Source organism: Oryzias latipes, chromosome 22 (assembly GCF_053564925.1).
Source record: "Oryzias latipes strain Hd-rR chromosome 22, Olatipes_Hd-rR_3.1".
Taxonomy (NCBI): Eukaryota; Metazoa; Chordata; class Actinopteri; order Beloniformes; family Adrianichthyidae; genus Oryzias; species Oryzias latipes.
In genome coordinates this window covers 29470152-29488726 of record NC_136258.1, presented here as the reverse complement: position 1 = coordinate 29488726, position 18575 = coordinate 29470152, and the positions used below count along the sequence as shown (strand labels likewise).

At 52.0% G+C, this 18575-nt stretch overlaps 1 protein-coding gene across 3 annotated transcripts in view; it reads left to right on the top strand.

The window, feature by feature from the left end:
• nin (ninein (GSK3B interacting protein)) overlaps nt 1–18575 on the top strand; it is a 22225-nt gene extending 3650 nt beyond the window's left edge. Inside the window, exons 1-29 of one of the 3 annotated variants that reach the window (XM_023951611.2) lie at nt 277–534; nt 2035–2247; nt 3286–3379; nt 4078–4238; nt 5322–5367; nt 5443–5618; nt 6161–6301; nt 6397–6555; nt 6624–6760; nt 6833–6973; nt 7187–7361; nt 7440–7550; nt 7672–7761; nt 7831–7966; nt 8034–8155; nt 8781–9841; nt 9925–11739; nt 11931–12023; nt 12093–12162; nt 12593–12712; nt 12816–12932; nt 13022–13120; nt 13240–13386; nt 13462–13611; nt 13686–13814; nt 13890–13991; nt 15195–15284; nt 17298–17405; nt 18039–18575. In XM_023951611.2, the coding sequence (XP_023807379.1) occupies nt 2056–2247; nt 3286–3379; nt 4078–4238; nt 5322–5367; nt 5443–5618; nt 6161–6301; nt 6397–6555; nt 6624–6760; nt 6833–6973; nt 7187–7361; nt 7440–7550; nt 7672–7761; nt 7831–7966; nt 8034–8155; nt 8781–9841; nt 9925–11739; nt 11931–12023; nt 12093–12162; nt 12593–12712; nt 12816–12932; nt 13022–13120; nt 13240–13386; nt 13462–13611; nt 13686–13814; nt 13890–13991; nt 15195–15284; nt 17298–17405; nt 18039–18236 (6180 nt within the window). In that variant the 5' untranslated portion in view covers nt 277–534; nt 2035–2055 and the 3' untranslated portion in view covers nt 18237–18575. Of the gene's footprint in view, nt 1–276; nt 535–2034; nt 2248–3285; nt 3380–4077; nt 4239–5321; nt 5368–5442; nt 5619–6160; nt 6302–6396; nt 6556–6623; nt 6761–6832; nt 6974–7186; nt 7362–7439; nt 7551–7671; nt 7762–7830; nt 7967–8033; nt 8156–8780; nt 9842–9924; nt 11740–11930; nt 12024–12092; nt 12163–12592; nt 12713–12815; nt 12933–13021; nt 13121–13239; nt 13387–13461; nt 13612–13685; nt 13815–13889; nt 13992–15194; nt 15285–17297; nt 17406–18038 lie in introns of those variants that run through there. The other 2 variants (XM_078941192.1, XM_023951614.2) reach the window with 2 other exon arrangements.

The following is an 18575-nucleotide window of genomic DNA, read 5'->3' as shown; positions in this document are numbered from 1 at the left end:
TCCAGCTCTCATATACAGTCAATGATAACTCCTCAGTGGTATTTCGTCTCCAAAGAAGCTGAAACCGTGGAGGAAGCCTTTCATTCCTGTTTAAGTTAAGATAGCTGAAACATTTTTGAAGCATTTAGAAACATTTCAAACAACAATCGAGGCATCAAAAGAGGAAATTTTCAATTCTTCTAAGGACGAATTTACTTCTGACTGCAGCGTTAACTATCAACTGTTTTCATTCTTTCCGCCGTGCTTTTATTTTGAAATCCGGTTACCGTAGTCCGTAGTGTAAACGCGCGCGAGGAAACCCCCTCCTCCCCGTTAACGGCGCTGTTTCCCCAGCGGGGGCGGGTCGGTCAGCGCCGCCCTCCCTCGTCACCGCTGTTCAAATCAGGTCCACGCCGGAGATGAAGCCAGAGGACGCGGGAGGGCAGCTGTGGTGGAGCGGCCGCCGGGACAAGCTGGGCGCCGCCGCGGACGAACGGCGGGAAGTTCCGCCTCGGTAAACTTCTGCGGACCGGGACGCGGCTCTCCGGGGCTTCGGTGAGTTCCTCAACTTTGGCATTAAAACGTGAAAACAGACACAAAAAGCGGCTCCTTCCGTTTTTCGCTGAAAGCTTCAGTCCAGAAGTGACCCGCCGGTAAACCGAGTTTTCTGAGGCGGGGGGGACGGATTTAAACCACCGGAGAGGAAAATCCTTCAAAGGGAAAAGGACGCAGATTTCAGGAATAAACGTGATTTAAACACGTTTCTGCTCAAAGTCTGTTAGAAACATAAAGTTTGGAGAAATTCTTCAGGTTTTACCGGAAGTTTGTGAAAAATTAAAATGTTGACTTTTTATAAAATGACGTCATTTAAAAACCGTGTCAGTAAATAAACGACCAGCTTCTTATTTTGATAGCATAGATGTTCCTATGTTTGGGTCCAGATGCAGAACTGCTGCAGAACCGTTCAGAGGCTTTTGTTGTGGTGAACGGAAGCAGCTGGAAGCTCCGAGGTTCTGATGTGGTTCTGATGAGGTTCTTCTGCTCTTATTGTTCTTCAGGCTCCAACTTTGAAACGTTTGTCATAAAGACACCAGGGTCACAGACAGACCTGTTCTGAGGGGTTCTGTGGACCTTCTGAAAGGGTTCTGGTGACTTTCTGATGGGTTCTGAGATTTCTCAAAGTTCTGGTGACTTTCTGAAGTCCTGAAGCAGCGTTGATGTGCAGAAAGTCTCAAGTTTTACGGAACTTTTGGGATTTTAGGTTCTAGGTTCCGGTTTGGGAGCAGAACATCTCAGCAGGACAGACGTCAAGGGATCAAAAAGAAAAGTTTATTTTTTTTAACTTGTTCAGAAAAAGCAACAATAAAAACATCTGAGGAGGAATGAGAGCAGACCACCAGCGACTGCAGGCCGTCTGCTCCGAGTTCTGTGGGTCGGCCTGCAGAGTTGGACCCGAGTTCTGCTCAGAGAGCACAGCGGTTCCCGACGGGTTCCTGAAAGTTTTAAGATTCAGAAGCCGAAGGTCATTGGGTTTCATGGAGCTCATGGATTTGGAGAACAGAAGGGGTCTAAGAGCAGAACCCTGAGGTACCCCAGAGTGAGCCTGAAGGCTGCTGGTTCTCCTCAGAGCAGCAGGAGAGACCGGTTTCTGGTTTCTGAGGTCCAAGTTCTTCAGGATTCTCAAACAGGAGAAGTTCTGGACGTTCCTGTGAAGATCTCATCTTCATGAATGTGGGAAGCCCCGCCTCCCCTCAGCTCCAGATTCTTTGTTCCATTTCTAATCAGAGGAGTTTGATCTCCCAAAGGTCAGAAGTTCTGTTGGACTGGTTTGACGGGCCTCCTGATTGGTCAGGCTGGTGGAGCTGTGAGCTGGAGGCTCCTGCGTTCCCTGATGGCTTCATCGCTGTAATTGGATTAAGCAAAGCCTGCGGCTCAAACGAGGCGCCGCCATAGCGCCGTCAGGAAGCGGCTCAGAGTCCTCTGGGGAGGGCCGGGTCTGGTTCTGGAGCTGGGATGGACGTGGGGACTAAGAGGTTCTGGTGGCGTTTCTTGCAGGGCGGCGGGCTGTCCTGTGGGATGGGTGACGGACAGGAGCAGGACCACTACGAGGAGCGTCTGAAAGAGGTTTTTGACAGTTTTGACGCCAGTGGCTGCGGCTCTCTGACCCCCGAGGAGCTCGCCGACCTCTGCCGGTCCCTGCAGCTGGAGGACGCCACGCCGGCTCTGCTGCACGCGCTGCTGCAGAACCAGGACCGCCTCAGCGCCAGGGTAAGTGGGTTAAGCTCCTGAGGAGCAGCTGTCTCTGCTGCGGCGTTCTCCTGACGGGCAGCCCGGTTCTGCTGAAGGAGGTTTAAGGACCACGCCTGGTTGGTTCCTGAGGAGCCGTGACCTCGTCGGTGTTCCGTCAGTCCAAAGATCTGCTGCAGATTTTCACTCATTTGTAGCCGAAAATGTGGAAGCTTCCTCAAAGCTGAAGGAACCCGGCAGAAATTTGACCAAAGAACAGTTTTCCAAACACGATTCCAGATCTTTGTTCTCAGAGTTCAATTTAATCTGAAATGGATCATCGTATCTGTGTTTGGACGCAATCTGTGGAACCCAGAGACGCCCGTGGAGAACGTTGTTCTCTTGGTGACCATGGAGAACGTTGTTTGTGACCAAACCTCTGCACTAAAATCAAACAGAACATTGAATATGGCGTCATTAATAAAATATTCTCTGGGGGAACATGCAAAGTCCACGCAGAATCTGGGATTTGAACCATGGACGTCTCACGGTGAGTGCTAACCACTCCACCACAGTGCAGCTCTGATCTTGGATCAATCGCTTAAAAAGGTTCGTTTTCATTTCCTAAAAGCGAGCACGCTGACGGCGAACAAAATCTCTGACCACATGGATCAGAGCTAAACATCATCAGCGATGATGTCACTTCCTGCAGCCGAGAAGCCCCATAAATGGAGTTGTTCCTGTCCCGGTGAAAGAGGGAAAAGAGGAACCGTGTCGCTATGACTTGACAGCCACAGCAGGTCGTTCTTAAGCAGAGGCCTGGGGATCTACTGAGGGGGGGGGGTGAAAGTGCTGCTGGGGGGGGGGGGGGGGGGCGTCGGGGGAGCAGACGGCTGGACGGATGCTCTTTATGAAAGGAGAACGTTCCTCTGAAGCACAAAGAGGATCAACACATTCAGGGTTAGCAGCTGCTGATTGTCAGACTGACCTCCCCCCTCCCACTGGAGAATGCGTCCATTGGCCTCGCCGGCTTCTCCGGTTGAATTTCTGGAATTCTGAAGCGTCTCCGTGTTCCTGCAGGTCGACTTCCAGCAGTTCAAGACTGCGCTGATCCAGGTTCTGTACTCCACCTTCCCAGGAGCTCAGGAGGAGCAGGAGGCCCCGCCCCCTACAGGTAAGATCCTGGACCAAAGACTGGCTACACAACCTGCAGGTTTTCAGGAGTCCTGGACACAGTTCAGATCAAAAACTCCTGATCTGTGAAGAACGGCAGGTTCAAGGATCTCTGAGTTACAGAGCAGAGAGAAAAAAAGCAGAAAAAGCTTCAGATTTTACTTTTTTTTAATCTGATTTTTCAGAAACAATGAGGTTGATAAAAATGTTTTAGGAGAATGAAACCAAAAGGTTGGTTTGTTTCATGCTGGACAAGTTTTTATGAGATCCTGGAAGCAACTTTGTGAAGTGAAGCGGAGCGCCTCTGTGCTGACTCCACTGCTTCTCCTGTTTGCACCATCATGGTTGGACGTGCGCACACACGTGCACAGACGCGCACACGCCGTGTTGATGTGTTTATGAAGCCTCAGGGCACGGCTTTAGGGAGGACTGGTTTTAGTTCTACAGAGTAAACAGAAACTGAGCCCAGATAAAAGTAGAGCTGGGATCAGAGCGTTCATAGATCTGTTATGTAAGGTAGAGTCCCACAGGGTTCTATTATGGGTCCTTGAAAAGTTCAGGATCTGGGCGGGTCTGGAGCGGACCCTCCTCAGATGTTGGAACAGAACCGCTTATGCGGATCCTCTTTTGATGCTGTTGGTTCTGAGCATCTTCCCAGTCTGGATTATGTTTCATCCGGATCCACTCCTCTCATTCCAGCGTCTCCTGAAATCCAACCAAAGTTTGTAAAGGGCAGCAAACGCTACGGCCGCCGCTCCACGCCAGAGTTCTTGGAGACCACCTCTGGCGTTCCCGACGTCAACCCGGCAGACGGGAGTTTGGAGGACAACGATGACTCGGCAGTTCCCAGGAAGCGCGAGGTTCCAGACAAACTCAGATGCCTCTCTTATCTCCTCCTGTCCCTGAACGCACCGTTACTCGGCAGCCACAGTCCAGGCGTTATTCCTGGTTAATCTGCTTAGCGTGCTGAGGTGCGGGTTAAAAGCAGCGGCGGCAGGTTAACGGGGAACGGGCGGTTGGTAACGTCCCAGAAGTGTCTGTAAATAACGCAGTGAGCATCAGAGGCAGCACCGTTTAAGGTGACGACGCAGAAAGATCTACGGCGGGATGGTCGGCCCCGCCCACACCTTCCATTGCCGTCTGTGGGTGGAGCCTGGGGGAAGGTCGTGTGTTCATGCTGCTTGTGTGTGTTCAACACAAAGAGGCCGCGGTCCCGTTTTGGTTTTCCAGATGCTCTGCGTCGCCGCCGCTGAAGCTCTTCGTCCCGTTTTTCCTGAGAAATCTGAAATATTTTTGTCCAACTTTCGATAATTAGCTGAGAATCTGGGCTGTTTGTCTGGACGATCAAACTGAAGCGATTCGAGGGTTCGATCCCCACCTCGGTTGATCTTTGGAAGAGCTGTGACCTTCCTGCCCCCACGTGCAGCGTTCATCACGGGCCCCGTGTCCGGCCTCGGGAGCAGATGGAGGGGGGGCTGCAGACCTGATGCGTGTGTGGGGGGGGGGGGGGGGGGGGGGGGGGGGGGGCGGCAGCAGGAGTACAATGGATGCCTGCGGTCTGCAGGGGAACGTCCGGCTCCCATCTGCTCCTCATTCCCTCACTGTGGGCTCCGCTAACAAAAGACGGCCACTTTGGGATTTAGCTGCAGCCCCCCCAGGTCACAGCTGCCGGAGCCCCCGCCCCCCAAAAGTCCTCAGTATGCAAGGAAAGTTTCTCTTTGCATACTGATTCAACCCCCCCAGAATCAGAAACGTCTGCTGATCAAAACCGTTTCCGGTTTCTATAAAAACATCCGGAATAATCGGTCGGATGAAAACTTTTCCCCAAACCACGCTCATTCCCAGGAGATCCGGCTTCATCCTCTGATGCTGAGTTTGAATGCTTCCTGTAATTTGTGTGTTTGTTTTTGTCGTCTTTATCATTTCCAACATTTTTCCTGCAGCGCTGGAATTCCCAGGAAAGCAGCTCGGATGAGTTCGAGGCAGAAGGTAGGCGGCAGCTTCTCCGCCGTCTCCGGAGCGTAACCACGGCTGAACCGTGTGCTTTGTCTCCCCCCCCGTCAGGCCAGATGCACCTGTGGAACCCGGACGGGCCGAGCACGCCGCGAGGATCTGTCGCGCCGCTGTCCGTCCGGCTGGAGGCGGAGCTCCGTCGCGCCTGCGAGGAGCTGGAGATGGCGTGGGATGGCCACGCCGCTCGGTCCGAACTGCTGGTTCTGTGTGAAAGTTTGGGCCTGGAGGTGAGTCCAGGGTCCACGTGTTTTCTTAAAACGCTGCTGAGTCCATTTCCTGATGTTTCTGCATGAAATGAAGGTCATGTCCTGAACGGATCTGTCCTGATCCCTGATCCGGGTCTCTGCTGACCCGTGCGGGTGGTGCCGGGTTCCTCGCGTTTATTTGTTCTTATAAAATGGTTAATAAATGGAAATAAACGTGAAGTTTAGCCTCATTCTGTAGTTTTTTCTTATGGTTTTAGACGAAAACTTCACCTTAGATGAAGAAAATCAAAACAATCTCAGGATTTAATGAAGGAAAAACCAAAGCGATAACATTCCAGCATCACCTGAGGCCTGTAGGGTCTGAGATGAAGCTCTGGGTGCAGAGGATCATGGGTAAAATGGTTGGCTGGTGTTCGTTGGTGGAGTTTATATATGTATCTTCCTCGTGATCGAGCTGCTCGTTACTTTCTAAAATGGCAGACGTGACCGTTTCTACATGACGTCATCGTTTTCTCCTGAAACTTCTGGATGTTTTCTTTTTTCGCTCCGCGTTTCCGTCTCAGCCCGGCGCCGACGCCCTCCTGGATCCTGACGAGCAGATGGACGTTCAGGAGTTTGTTTCCAGGCTTATGACTCAACCGAAGCCGCCGACGCCGTCGGCCTCCACGCCGTACAGGCAGCTCAAAAGACATCACTCCACTCAGGTGCGCCCTCTCTAAGCTCCTCCCACTTTTGAGGTTTGCCCAAAAAAACTTTTTTCTCTGACATCAGAACAACGGTGTAAATGTCTCCGTTTCAGTCTTTCGATGAAGTCGGCCGCAGGATTCCGGCCTTCAGCAGCACCACGGCCACGCCCCTCTTCTCCTGGCTGGACGACGGCGCCGGCCACGCTGCAGCAGAAAGAGTCCTGGACGTCTGGATGGACGAGGGGGTGGAGAACGGCGTGGAGATCCTGCAGGTACGGCGGCCTCCTGGAACCGGCGCTGCGTTTGTGCGGATCGACTCAAAATGACGTTTTCGTTTCAGTCTCTGAGCGTGGAGCCGGACGGGAGGCTGAACCTCTGCGACCTCGCCGCCGCTCTGGAGAGCGAACTGCTGGTCACCAAGAACGGCGTTCTCCGGGCGGCACTGGCCAGCTTCAAGGCGGAGATCAGACACCTGCTGTGAGTCTCCGCCCCTCTAGTTCTGCCGCCTTCAGGAGGATCGTTCCTGACCACGCTGCTCGTTCCTGTCAGGGAGAACGTGGAGCAGGAGATCCGGGAGAAGGAGAAGATCCGATCGGACCTGGAGAAGGCGGAGAAGCAGAAATCCCAGCTGGCCTCGGAGGTGGACGAGCGTCACGCTGCTATCGAGCGCGCGAACAGCCTGAACCTCAGGTGAGCGCCGTCTGTTCCGCCTGGTTCCATCAGTCGGAACCTGCTGATCCAGAAGGTCCGCTAGGGTTTGGCAGCTCTGCTCAGAAGGTCTTCCCACCCTGACCTCAGCCGGCTGTCAGGTTCTTCTGGTTCCTACAGAACCGGACTCGGACCTTTGCTTGATCCTCCTCTGGGTTCTGGCTGAACCGGCGTGATCTGCTGAATGTGTGGCAGGAGGCTGGAGCAGGAGCACAAGGAGAGGCTGGGGGCGGTCCGGTCCGAGCTGATGAAGGAGGTGGAGCAGATCCAGCAGCAGGCCGGTCTGCAGCGCGAGAAGGCGGAGGCAGAGATCGCCAAGATCAAGGAGGAGGAGTCTCTCCTCAGAGATCACCTGTCCATCTCCCTGAAGGTGCCGCTTGGCCTCACGGGGGTTCTGTAAGAGAAGGTCTGGAGAACATCCTCACCGATGTTCTCCGTCTGCTTTCAGGAGAATCGGCGGCTAGAAACGGAGCTGCTGGACGGCGCCGAAGAGCTTGAGGAGGCTCAAGGTCAAATTCTGAAACTGCAGAGGAGTTTGGAGAGCCTCATGAAGGAGAAGGTGCTCCCTGCAGTGCATGATGGGATTTCAGAAACCCCTTCTTTCTGTTTGTGCAGTTTTCAGCTGAAGATTCTTTGTTTGTGTTTTTTTGTCCTCCTGCATCCGGCACCGCCTCCTCCAGTTTGGAGATGTGGACCCCAGCAGTGCGGACCTCCTCCTGCAGGAGGAGCGCATCAAGCAGCTGCGCAGCAGCTACGAGGCTCAGTGCAGGGTAGGTCCGGCGACGCCTACTCGTTCCGCCTCCGTCTCCTCTCCTCAAACTGATGTTTCTGACGGACAGGAGCTGCAGGATCGCATTGACGAGCTGCAGGCGGAGCTGCAGGACCTCCACCCCCTCAGCAAAGGTCACGCCCCCACCCACAAGGCCCTGTCCGAGGAGCTGGAGAGCCAAAGCCCCGGCATGGAGTCGGACCCAGGTACCGGCAACCCTCTGGATCTGAAACCCGGAGTCTGTTCATGAGCTGACATGCCTGATGCTCTCAGGGATCGGGTCAGAGGAGGTGCAGCCTTTCAGCCTGAGCCTGGAGGCGGAGATGATGCTGGAGCGGCTGAAGGAGCAGCACCTCCAGCAGATGGAGGAGCTTCAGGAGCAGCTGGAGATCAAGGTGAGTCTGGGGGTCCAGGAGGAGATGCTCCTGAAGGCGTCTGTGGAGGCTTTACAAAATCGGTTTTACAAAATCGTCAGCTTATTTACCAAAAAGGTGAATTTTTTTAACATTTATTTTCAATTAGTGTAACATCATTAGCATAGTCCAGCAGCTTTACGTCAGTCTGGTATTTATTAGTTAATTCATTTATCTATTTTCTATTCTTGCACATTTATAGTCCAACTGTCTTTCAGCCGTTGAGACATTTTTATTGTCGGGTTCGTCTCTTTTTTACATTTTCATGTTTGAATTGGCTTTTTTCTGTTTCAGCTCTTTGCAGTTCTGTTGAATCTGTTGCTTTTTAATGTCTGACTTTGTGTTCAGTAAATCATTTCTGGATCAGTTTTCTGCTTTTGTTTTTCCATCGTTTTCTTCATTTATTTGATTTTTCCGTCTATTCATTCTTTTTCAGCGACTGCTTCTCGTTTGCTGTCAGATTTTTGCTCCTTTGGATCAAAATAACGTCGTTTTCAGGAGCTGCCGGTCCGACGCTCAGCCGTTACCCCTGATGGTAACGGGAACCTAGCAGGAGAACCGCGACGGGCTCCTGCTTTAACTTCAGACGTTTCTTCTCTGGCTGCAGGTCAATGAGTTCAACAGGAGGCTGGAGAAGCAGCAGGAGATCCACGAGGAGCAGAAAGCTTCTTTGAGCCTCCGGCACCAGGAGGAGCTCGGAGCTCTGCGGGAGGAGATGCTCAGCGTTCGGAGCCACGCCCAGGAGCTCCAGAACCAGCTGGAGGGGGCGGAGCTAAAGCCGGCCGCAGGTGGAGAAGAACTACAGAGTCGAGGAGCAGAAGTGGGTCCGTTCAGACAGCAGCTGCAGGAGGCCCTGCGGGTCTCTGCAGACCTGGAGGAGCAGCTGAAGGCCCTGGAGGTCCAGCAGACGGAGGAGAAGGAACAGCTTCTCCGTAAGATGGAGGAGCTGAAGGAGCAGCATGCAGTGGAGATCAGCAAGCTGAAAGAGGAGCAGGAAGAGCTTCTGGAGGCCAGAAAGGAGGAGAAGTCTGAGCTAGAGAGGAGGTTGTCGGCTGAGTGGGAGCAGGAGAAAGACGCTTTGGAAGTAAGCCATGAAAACCAACTGAGAGTCAGACTGGAGGAGGTGAAAGTGAAGTTTGAGGAAGAGAAAGGAGAGCTGGTGAGGAGGTTGACAGAGCAGTGGGAGGAGGAGAAGGCTCAGCTGGACCTGCAGAGGAACGAGACCCTGCAGGTGCTGCTGGAGGAGGAGATGCTGAGGCTGGTTGTGGACCAGGAGGAGAAGGAGAACAGCTTGAGGGAGCAGTGGGAGAGGGAGCGCGCCAAGCTCGAGGAGCATCATGAGGAGGTTCTGCACGGCAGGATTCTAGAAGAAAGGCTGCAGCTGCAGGAGCAGTCTGAGCAGAGGGAGAGGAGGTTGAAGGAGGAGTGGGAGAAGGAGAAGCTGCAGCTGGAGGAGGACTATGAAGGGATGATCCAGGAGCGGCTGGGCAAGGAGAAGGAGAAGCTAGAAGAAAAGGAGAAGATGGAGAGGGAGGCGGCGGAAGAGAGGGAACTCCTGGAGGAGAGGCACCGAGAAGCGATGAAGGAGCTGAGCAGCAAACACGGCGAGGAGAGGAGCGCGCTGCGCGGCGAGCTGCAGAAGCTGCGGGACGACGTCGCTCTGGAGAGGTGAGTCCCGCTTCGTCCTCCCCGTCTCCTTCCGTTGCAGGTTATCGTCTGAAGCGGGAGGCGCTGAAAGTGTCGCTCCGCAGGAAGGAGGTGGAGAGCAGCTTCACGCAGCGAATCTCAGACGTGGAAACTCGTCTGTCCTGCGATCAGGAAACCGTCGCTGAACGTTTCCGGGCCGACGTCCTGAAACTGGAGCATAACTACCAGAACGAGCTGCAGGTTCTGTCAGAAGACCTCCTGCACCAGAAGCTCCTCTGGGAGGCAGAGACGCAGAGAGCTCTGGAGGAGCAGAGAGCAGCCATGGAGGAGGCTGTGGAGCAGGAAAGAGGGAGAAAGCAGGAGCTGGAGAACGTCCACAGAGAAGAGATGGAGGCTGTGAGGACGGAGAACCTACATCTCCAGGAGGAGCTGGACGAGGCGGTGAGCAAAGAAATCGAGCTGAGCATGCAGCTGAACGGCCTCCACAGCCGGCTGCAGGAGCAGCACCAGCTCCTCGCCCAGACGGACGGCAAAGCCCTGCAGGCCCAGCTCCTGCTCCACCAAACCGTGGAGAGCTTCCAGCAGGAGCGGGAGCAGCTCCTCCGGAGCATCTCTGAGCTGGAGGCGCAGGTCCAGGATGAGCGGCGGAGCTCCGAGCGGCACGCCGCAGAGCTGCTGACGGAGCGCGACCTCTGGAAGGTGAAGGAGGAGGAGCTGCAGGAAGACCTGAGCGGCCTTCAGAAACGGGGTCAAGATGTTGCAGCTGAAAGAGACGAGCTCAGGGTGAAAGTTCAAGAGCTGGAGGCGGAATGCAGACGGGTTCTGGATTCTGCAGAAGAGGAAGGAACCCAGGAGGAGATTCTTCACTCCACGTCTGCAGGAGTCGGCCTGGAACATCTGGACCGTGATGCCTTTCCCAGGAAGACTAAATGTGATGAAGACCAGGATGGAGCTGTGCTGAAGGCCTCTCCGCTGGAGGAGAGCCGTGTTTCTGGTGAGGAGGTGGTTCCAGATCCGAGCCTGAAGCTCCATGACCTCCACCAGGAAGCGTGGGAACGGCGGTCCTGTGATCGCCGCTCAGGATCTCCTGACGCGTATTTTTACTCTGAAAGCCCAATACACAAAGCAGTTTTTGATGCGGCGAGCACAGAGGATGGGAGGTCCCCCCTGGGAGGTGAGGAGCATCATGAGACTGTGGTTGAGGCCTCCACGCCGGAGGAGACGCGTGACCTCCAGGAGGACTCTGCAGAGGAAGCTGAGGTGGATGAAAACCACCTGGAATGTTCACATGATGCTGTGGAAGACCGTGAGAACCAGGAGGAGGCGCTCCTTACCTTACAGGCTCTGTGTCGCATCTCCAGGGAGGAGAACCTCCTCCTTCACCAGAAGGTTTCTTTGCTCCGGCAGAAAACGGGAATCTTGGAGAACCTGCTGGACCATCACAGTGCAAACGTCCATACATCCCATCATGCTCTGGAGGAGAACTACAGCCTGAAGGTCCAGATGCTCCTGCTGCTGGAGCACGTCAGAGACCTGGAGATGAAGGCCCTGAACACGGCGGAGCTCCAGATCCGCTACGAAGACTGTCGCTGCGAAAACGCCAAACTGAAGGAGCAGAGCGCTCAGCAGGAGCAGCAGCTCTGGAGCCTGGAAGGAAAGCTCAAACTGTTCCAGGATTTCCAGTACCGGGGCTTTGTCCTCATGGACGACATCGGCGGGATGAAGGAGGAGAACTCTGGACTCCTCCTGCTGCTGGCCGAGCCGGAGAGGCAGGAGGAACCTCCTGCTGACCCGGGGGAGGCCTTCAGCCTGGAGGACAGCTGCAGGGCGTTTGAGAGGCAGAACATGCGTCTGCGCAGATCCATCGCACAGCTGCAGGGCCACGCCCACACGCTGAACCAGAAGACTCGAGCTCAGAGGTAACACGGAGGAACCTAGACCCTGACCTGCTGCCTCCCCCGTAGACCTGCTCCCGCCCCCCCTGCCGTGGGTGTCCTCCTTAGATCTTAAGTGTTGGACATTTTTCTACAAAAAGTTGTTTTATTTTTTACATCAGACATGTCAAATTTCATTTATTTTCAAAGTTCTCCTGATCATATTCTTCTTCCAGATCTGAAGCCGGCCGCCTGGCTCAGGAGAACCTGGCCCTCAGGAAGAAGATCAGCGCTCTGGAAGAAGGAGACCTGAACCAGGAGGAGCTGCTGTAAGCTGTCAGAGGTCCTCCACCTCCCCCACCTCATCTGGTTCCTCAACGACCTTGTCCTCCTTCCAGGGAAACGCTGGAGCGCCTGAAGAAGGAGAAGTCTGCAGCCCAGAAGGCAGCAGAGACCTTCAAGAGACAGGTCAGGATTCACACCCAGGCTGTGGTTTCTGGAGGAGGAGGTCTGCCCAAAGTTCAGCTCTGCATCAGTCAGGTCCAGAGGGACGACCAGAGGATCAGAGAATTAGATATCAGATGATCAGGTGACCGGACAGCCAGAGTCCAAACCAAGACTTTGAGGACCTGAAACATGTTCAGATCTCCATCAGATCAGAGGTTTTCTTTCTAAGGGAAATCCTATTTCTGTTGTGGAACTGTGGCGTCCAAATTTCTGAATCTGTTTCATTAAAAAAACATTTTTTGTGTTTTTTTTTTTTAAATGAATTTCAATCCTGAAATGGACTTTCTTCTAGTTAAATGAAACATCAGAACCATGGAAGGAACCCTGAACAGAAGCTAAACGTTCTTCCTCCTCAGGAGCTTCCAGACGTCTCACGTCTTTGTGTTCGCAGAGCCGACGGCTGGAGGACCAGAACGGCGTTCTGGCGGAGAGGAACGCCCAAAGCGCCGCTCACCTGGAGAGGCTGCAGCTGAAGGAGAGGGAGGGGCCCCCCGCGGAGGGGCACGCCAGGGTGAGCAGGGGAGTGCGGCGGCCTCGCGGCACGTCCGCTTCGTGTGGTGGGGGCCGCGCATGGCGGTGGCGGCGTCTCAGTAACAGAGACTGTTCTACGCTAGGTGGCGGCCTGCGTGTCGGCTCTGGAGGCGGAGCTGACCAACGCTCTGGAGGACACGGCTCAGCTGGAGAACAGGAACTCGCAGCTGTCACAGCAGCTGTGTGAGCTAAGGGAGAAGGCGAGCATCACCTCCATCCAGGAGGCCCTCTGGTCCGTTTGGAGCAAACGTTACGGCGTGGCTCACCAATCAAGTTCTTCTTTTTCCAGGCTGCCAGGAGTCAGCTCAGCCAGATCCTGGCGGAGCGTCAGAACGCCGACAGAGAGGTGGGGGTTCTCCAAACCCAGCTGGCTAAAGCTCAGGAGAAGGTAATCTGCTCCTGGGAGGACCAAACATGTCCGGGTGTCGTGGTTTCCTGCTTCAAACGTTCATTTCTGCAGTTTTCTGACACGCTTTTTCATAACTGGAGGTTCGTTTTACCTTTGAGGTGAAGACGGAGGAGGAGAACCTCCAGGCCGCCGCTCGGCAGAACGCCCGACTGAAGGCCGACCTGAAAGCTGCTCAGCAGGAGAAGGACTCCCTGAAACGGGAGGTGGCGGTGCTGCACAAAAAGCTGCTCCACACTCAGGAAAAAGTGGGCGTTCTCCTGGTGCCTGAAGGTTCCCCGCAGCAGCTTCTGCTCAGAGCTCACCTGTGTGTTTGATGGCAGAACCGCACCTTAGAGGCGGAGCTGCACTCCTCAGGCAAGAAGATGTTCCGGGAGGAGGCGAAGGAGCAGCACCTGCTGAGGCTGGAGAACGAGCGGCTGCAGGCGGACGCGCGCGGCCTCAGAAACGACCTGGTCCAGGCCAGAGAGAAGGTAAAGCCCCGCCCCTTCCACCTGCCGCCGTAGCAAGTTACAGACGTGAACACCTGCCCGCCGCTGATCCTCAGGTCCACCAGCTGGATGCCACCATCCTGTCTCTCAGCAAACACAAGCAGGCGGGTCAGGCGTCCGCGCTGAAGGCGCTGGAGCAGGAGAACGCTGCCCTGAAGCGGGAGCTGCAGGCGCAGAGGGAGCAGGTATGGCGGCGGGTCCACGTCCAGACCTGGAAGTCCTGGATCTGGACGTCCTTAAAGATCTCAACCTGTTTTCAGGGCTGTGAAGCGGCACGGAGCGGCGCGGAGTGGGAGAACCTTCAGCTGGAGAACGAAGCCCTAAAAGCGCAGATGAGTCGTCTGTCCTCACAGCTGCTGGAGGTGCTTCAGAAGGCTTCATAGAGCTTCATAAAGCTTCTTGAGGCTTTATGAAGCTCTATACGGTTAAAGAACTTATAGAACTTATGAAGCTCTATACGGTTATAGAACTTATGAAGCTCTATACGGTTCCGTCGTGTTTATTAAGAGACTCAGTAAAACCCAAAAACTTCCTAAAGCTTCATGAAGCGTTACAAAGCTTCATAACGCTTCATGAAGCTTGATAAAGTTCCGTCGTGTTTATTAAAAGAGACTCAGTAAAACCCAAAACCTTCATAAAGCTTCATGAAGCTTCATTGGATTTATTTAAAGAAAGACTTGGTAAAACCCCAAAACTTTACTGAAGCTCTTTTATAGACTTTAAGACTGAGGAGGAAAAAAAATAGAGAAAGTAAAACCACATGTGACACAAAACAATGAAAAAAATCTTTACATTTTTCTGTTCAGACTGCGTAGATTTAAAGAGAACCTTGAAGGTGAAGACGGATCTACAAACGTTTCCTCTCCAGGGGAAATCTGACTTTTTGCTTGATAACTGCTTGAAATTCAAAGATTAGAATCGTCATAAATGAGAAGCTGGAGGCAGAAACGGGTTCAGCCCTTTTGTTTCCCCCTGTTGGGGTCCCACGGTTGCTGGAGCCTATCCCAGCTACTGCTGGCTGTAGGCGGGGGTTTTAAAAAGTTTATGGAGCCAGAAGCACTGAGATGCAGAAACTAAACAAATGCACCAGTTTACTATTTTCCCATTTTCTACGATTCTGTTTTTTTTACTTTAGTTTTGTCAGAGACACTTTGCTCTCTTTGACTTTTGTTTTTCCTACTAAATGACCTCATAAGGAAATAATTGTGCGTTTTTGGTTCATGGTTTTATATTTGCTCTGGGAATTTTCTTCTGTTTCAGCTCATTATAGCAGTCGTTTGATTTTATTTGTCCTTTCAGCTCATTTCCCATCAAATATTTAAACTTTTTAGTTCAATTTTTGTTTTTTTAGAGGCCTTTTGGCTTTAATATCCATCTATGAAATGTAGAGTCTAACTCTGCAGTTGGTTTTAGCATCTAGTAGCTTTTCAGTCTTACTCTTAGTTTACTACGCGTTCTAAATAAAAGTTGAGGTGTTTTTGTTTTCTTCTGTCTCTTGGTTTCCATATTTCTCCTTTTGTGTTTTATTTAATCTCTTCTTCCTTGAGCTGATTTTTCCTTTTCAGTCCTTTCAGGCTCAGCTGGTTGGACTTCTGCCTCCGTCTCCTCACAGAGTCCAGAGAGGACATCGCGCCGAGGAGCCAGAAAACCTGCAGGTACAGAACCGACTTCCCGCCAAAAGCAGAACTTCCTTTTTACGGAGGAAGGTCCAAAGAAATCCTTCCGCTTCCTGGATGGATGTCACCGCATCCTTTGCGTCCCGTTTTCTTCCATCGCATCGTCTTTTCTAAGCTCCTTGGTGAGGAAGTCGACGTTCCTCCGATGGAATCCTGGAAAGCTGGATTCTCAGGCTCCTCCCCCATCTGTCCTCGGGTCACCTTTGTTTGGAGTTCTCATGTTCCCGCCTCCACCTGGAAGAGCAGCTGCTCCCAGCATGCTCTGCTTCTGTTGACTCATCAGAACTCGTTCTGAGGACGGAGCCGTTTGGACCAGATGTTTTCCAGTTGGAAGGTTTAGAGAGGATGAAGATCGGCTGGTTTCTATTTATTTTTTTAAAAGGAATAAAGACAAAATCAAAGAATCGTCTGAAGCCAAACGACCTCGAATCACCAAAACCAAAGAATCAGAGAGTGGATTTCAAGTGGTTCCGATCCAGTTCAGGTTCAGGTCTGGTTCTGGACTTTGGACGGTGGCCTCAGGTCTTCAATTACCTTCATCCGGTTTTTCAGAAAAGGTCAGGAAACATTTTGACCTTTAGGGACAAACTTGGATAAGAGAAGAGAACCTTCAGACGTTCTTCAGGCCTTTGGTGACGGAGGAACCGACCCGTTTTCCACAGGAAACCGAATCTGAGCCCAATATGGCGATGTGAGGATCTGCAGGGTCACAGACGACCCGAAGACTCCAGATGAAGATGTTCCAATTCCTTCTGTGTGTCTTGCGGACCGGCGTCAAAGATCCTGAAGCTCCGTTAGTGTCTTGAGACCGATCCTCTTTCTGGTTTCTGGGCTGGTTTAGACGTTCTGGTTCCAGAACTTCACTCCAAATTGGACATTTCTGAAAAAAAAACAGCTTTGCTGCGAGTTTTTAATGCCAGAAAAAACCTGAAAGTTTCCCCTTTTTTATCTCCAACATCAGCAGTTTTCCATAAACGTTCAGGACTGTTGGGGATTGGAGGTTGGGATCCACTCCTGCTGTAGATCTGGACGGCTGTGGTCTTCACGGATCTTCAGGGATCTTTTTTGTTTTCAGCATCACCGTTTCTGAGCCAATAAGATGAAGTTTAATGGGGGCGGAGTCTCTTTTCCCGCCTGTTTCTTGAGACATTTGTTGAATTAAATGTGGTCACATGACCTGAACAGTAAAGTTTCATCTGCGTAGAAACACTTTTTTATATTTTCATAGGTCTGAGTCAAAAACCAACAAATGAAACCATTTTTCAGCTCATCTCTGCTGTGCGGGGTCGTCTCTGGGGTTATACCAGGTCAAACGGCGTGCCGTCTGACGGGGGGGTGGAGCTCTGGTCAAGTGTGCCTCCTTTTCTCTCCAGGAGCCGATGGCGGAGCAGCGGGCGGCTCACGCAGACAGCTGCCGGCGGATCGGCGGGTTATAACGGCGCCTCTTCCCTGATCAGACTCCACGACCCGCTCTTCTGCGGCGTGGCGGGAAAACTGGAAGATCGCTTTGCTGCGTGCGGCATGGCGGAAAAACGGAGATCCTGCTGTATTTTCCAGAGGAAATTCTGGAAGCGATGATGTGATCGAAGGCAGCAGGAACTGGGCGGAGTCAAACGAGGAGACGCCTTTGTAGTTTACACTGCAGGACACCTTGTGGCTGTATGAAGGGAGGGGCTTCCCACAGGTTAGATTCCCGTCAGTCAGAGGTTCTGCATCCATCCTTAAACCTGTCGGGTTTCCAGTCCCAGCTTCAGTCGTGGTTCTGTTGGGTTTTCAAGCTGTGTCTGTCCTGGAGCTCATTATTTATTTTATCGTCATTTTATTTATGGTTTGTTGAATCATTTATGTCATTTTTTTAGTTTACAAAAATGTCCAGAAATCCTTTTTATCAAATAAAACTTTTACCACCAGAAAAAACCGTCTCCGCCTCTCATTCCCGACTCTTTTCTCAGGGAATTCTGGGCTTGATTAGAACTGTGGTCTTCTCTCCAGGATGAGAGGAAGATGAGGGCGATGGAGGAGCGGATGAAGGAGATCGAGCTGTCGCTGCACAACGTGAAGCTGCTGCTGAAGGAGAAGGTCGCTCAGCTGAAGGATCAGGTCGGCTCCTGCCATGCGTTTCAGAAAGTCTCCGATCACTGGTCGGGTTTAGGTTCAGGAAGTTTGGTTTCGCCCCGGAGCTATGAAGTTATGTTCTTTTGAAAGTGATGTTCAGACACAGAAACGCTTTGCATGTAAACAAAATGCAAACGTGGTTTTAAACGAATATTTAAAAGTCTTTCTACACAACAGCACAAACTGCTTTAGTGTTGGTAAATTTTATTTTACAGACGCACATGTTTTTTACAAATGCAAATACTTCTTTACATGTGTGGACATAAGTAGAACTGGAAAACATTGAAGTTTTCTGAGGAAAAGTCCTGTTTAGGGCTGCCATTCCTCCCCCGGCCTGAAGGGGGAGATCAATATTTGTGGGATTTTTTTGTTGAAAACATTTGAAGTATTTTTTAACCCTTTCATGGCTTTTGTTGCTAATTTGCAACGTAGCATTTGATTCAGGACTACTGCTAAAATATAGCCTCTCCTTAAGCGATAAAAGAAAATAATTTGGACAGGAAGAGGTTAAAGCAAAACTTGAGACTTCCAACTAAAGCTCTTTATTTAGTATCTTGGAGTTCTCTCTGAATGTTGTCGTCTGCATCCGTTCATTTTCTCTCTTTTTCGCTCTTCCAGCTGCACAAAAACGGCAAAGCAGACGTTCTGATCCAAGACCTGTACGTGGAGAACGCTCAGCTGATGAAGGCGCTGGAGATCACCGAGCAGCGGCACAAGATCGCCGAGAAGAAGAACTACCTGCTGGAGGAGAAGATCTCCAGCCTGAACAAGATCGTCCGGGATTTGAACCCGGCGCCGGCCTACTCCTACAAATGACCTGGAGGCGTGGCCTGAAGAGGTGGCGCTCTGAAGGAGTGTCTGATCCAGGAGTCAAAGCCGTCCAGATGTTTGCCTGATGGACTCATTTTAACTGGAGGGACGCCCCCCCCATGCACCAACACGGACCACGACTGTCAGGTTTTATCCCACAATATAATTCTGAGCAATAAGTCATTTTAATAGAATATCTGTCCAAACGAAGGAATCCTCGCGACCAGTTTTTAGCCGTTTTATTCTATGACATCATGCAGACGCTCCTTTACTTATTTAACCACAAACACTTGAAAAGCTGCTGAGATGCAATAATAAACATTAAATGATGTTTGGAAAATGTGA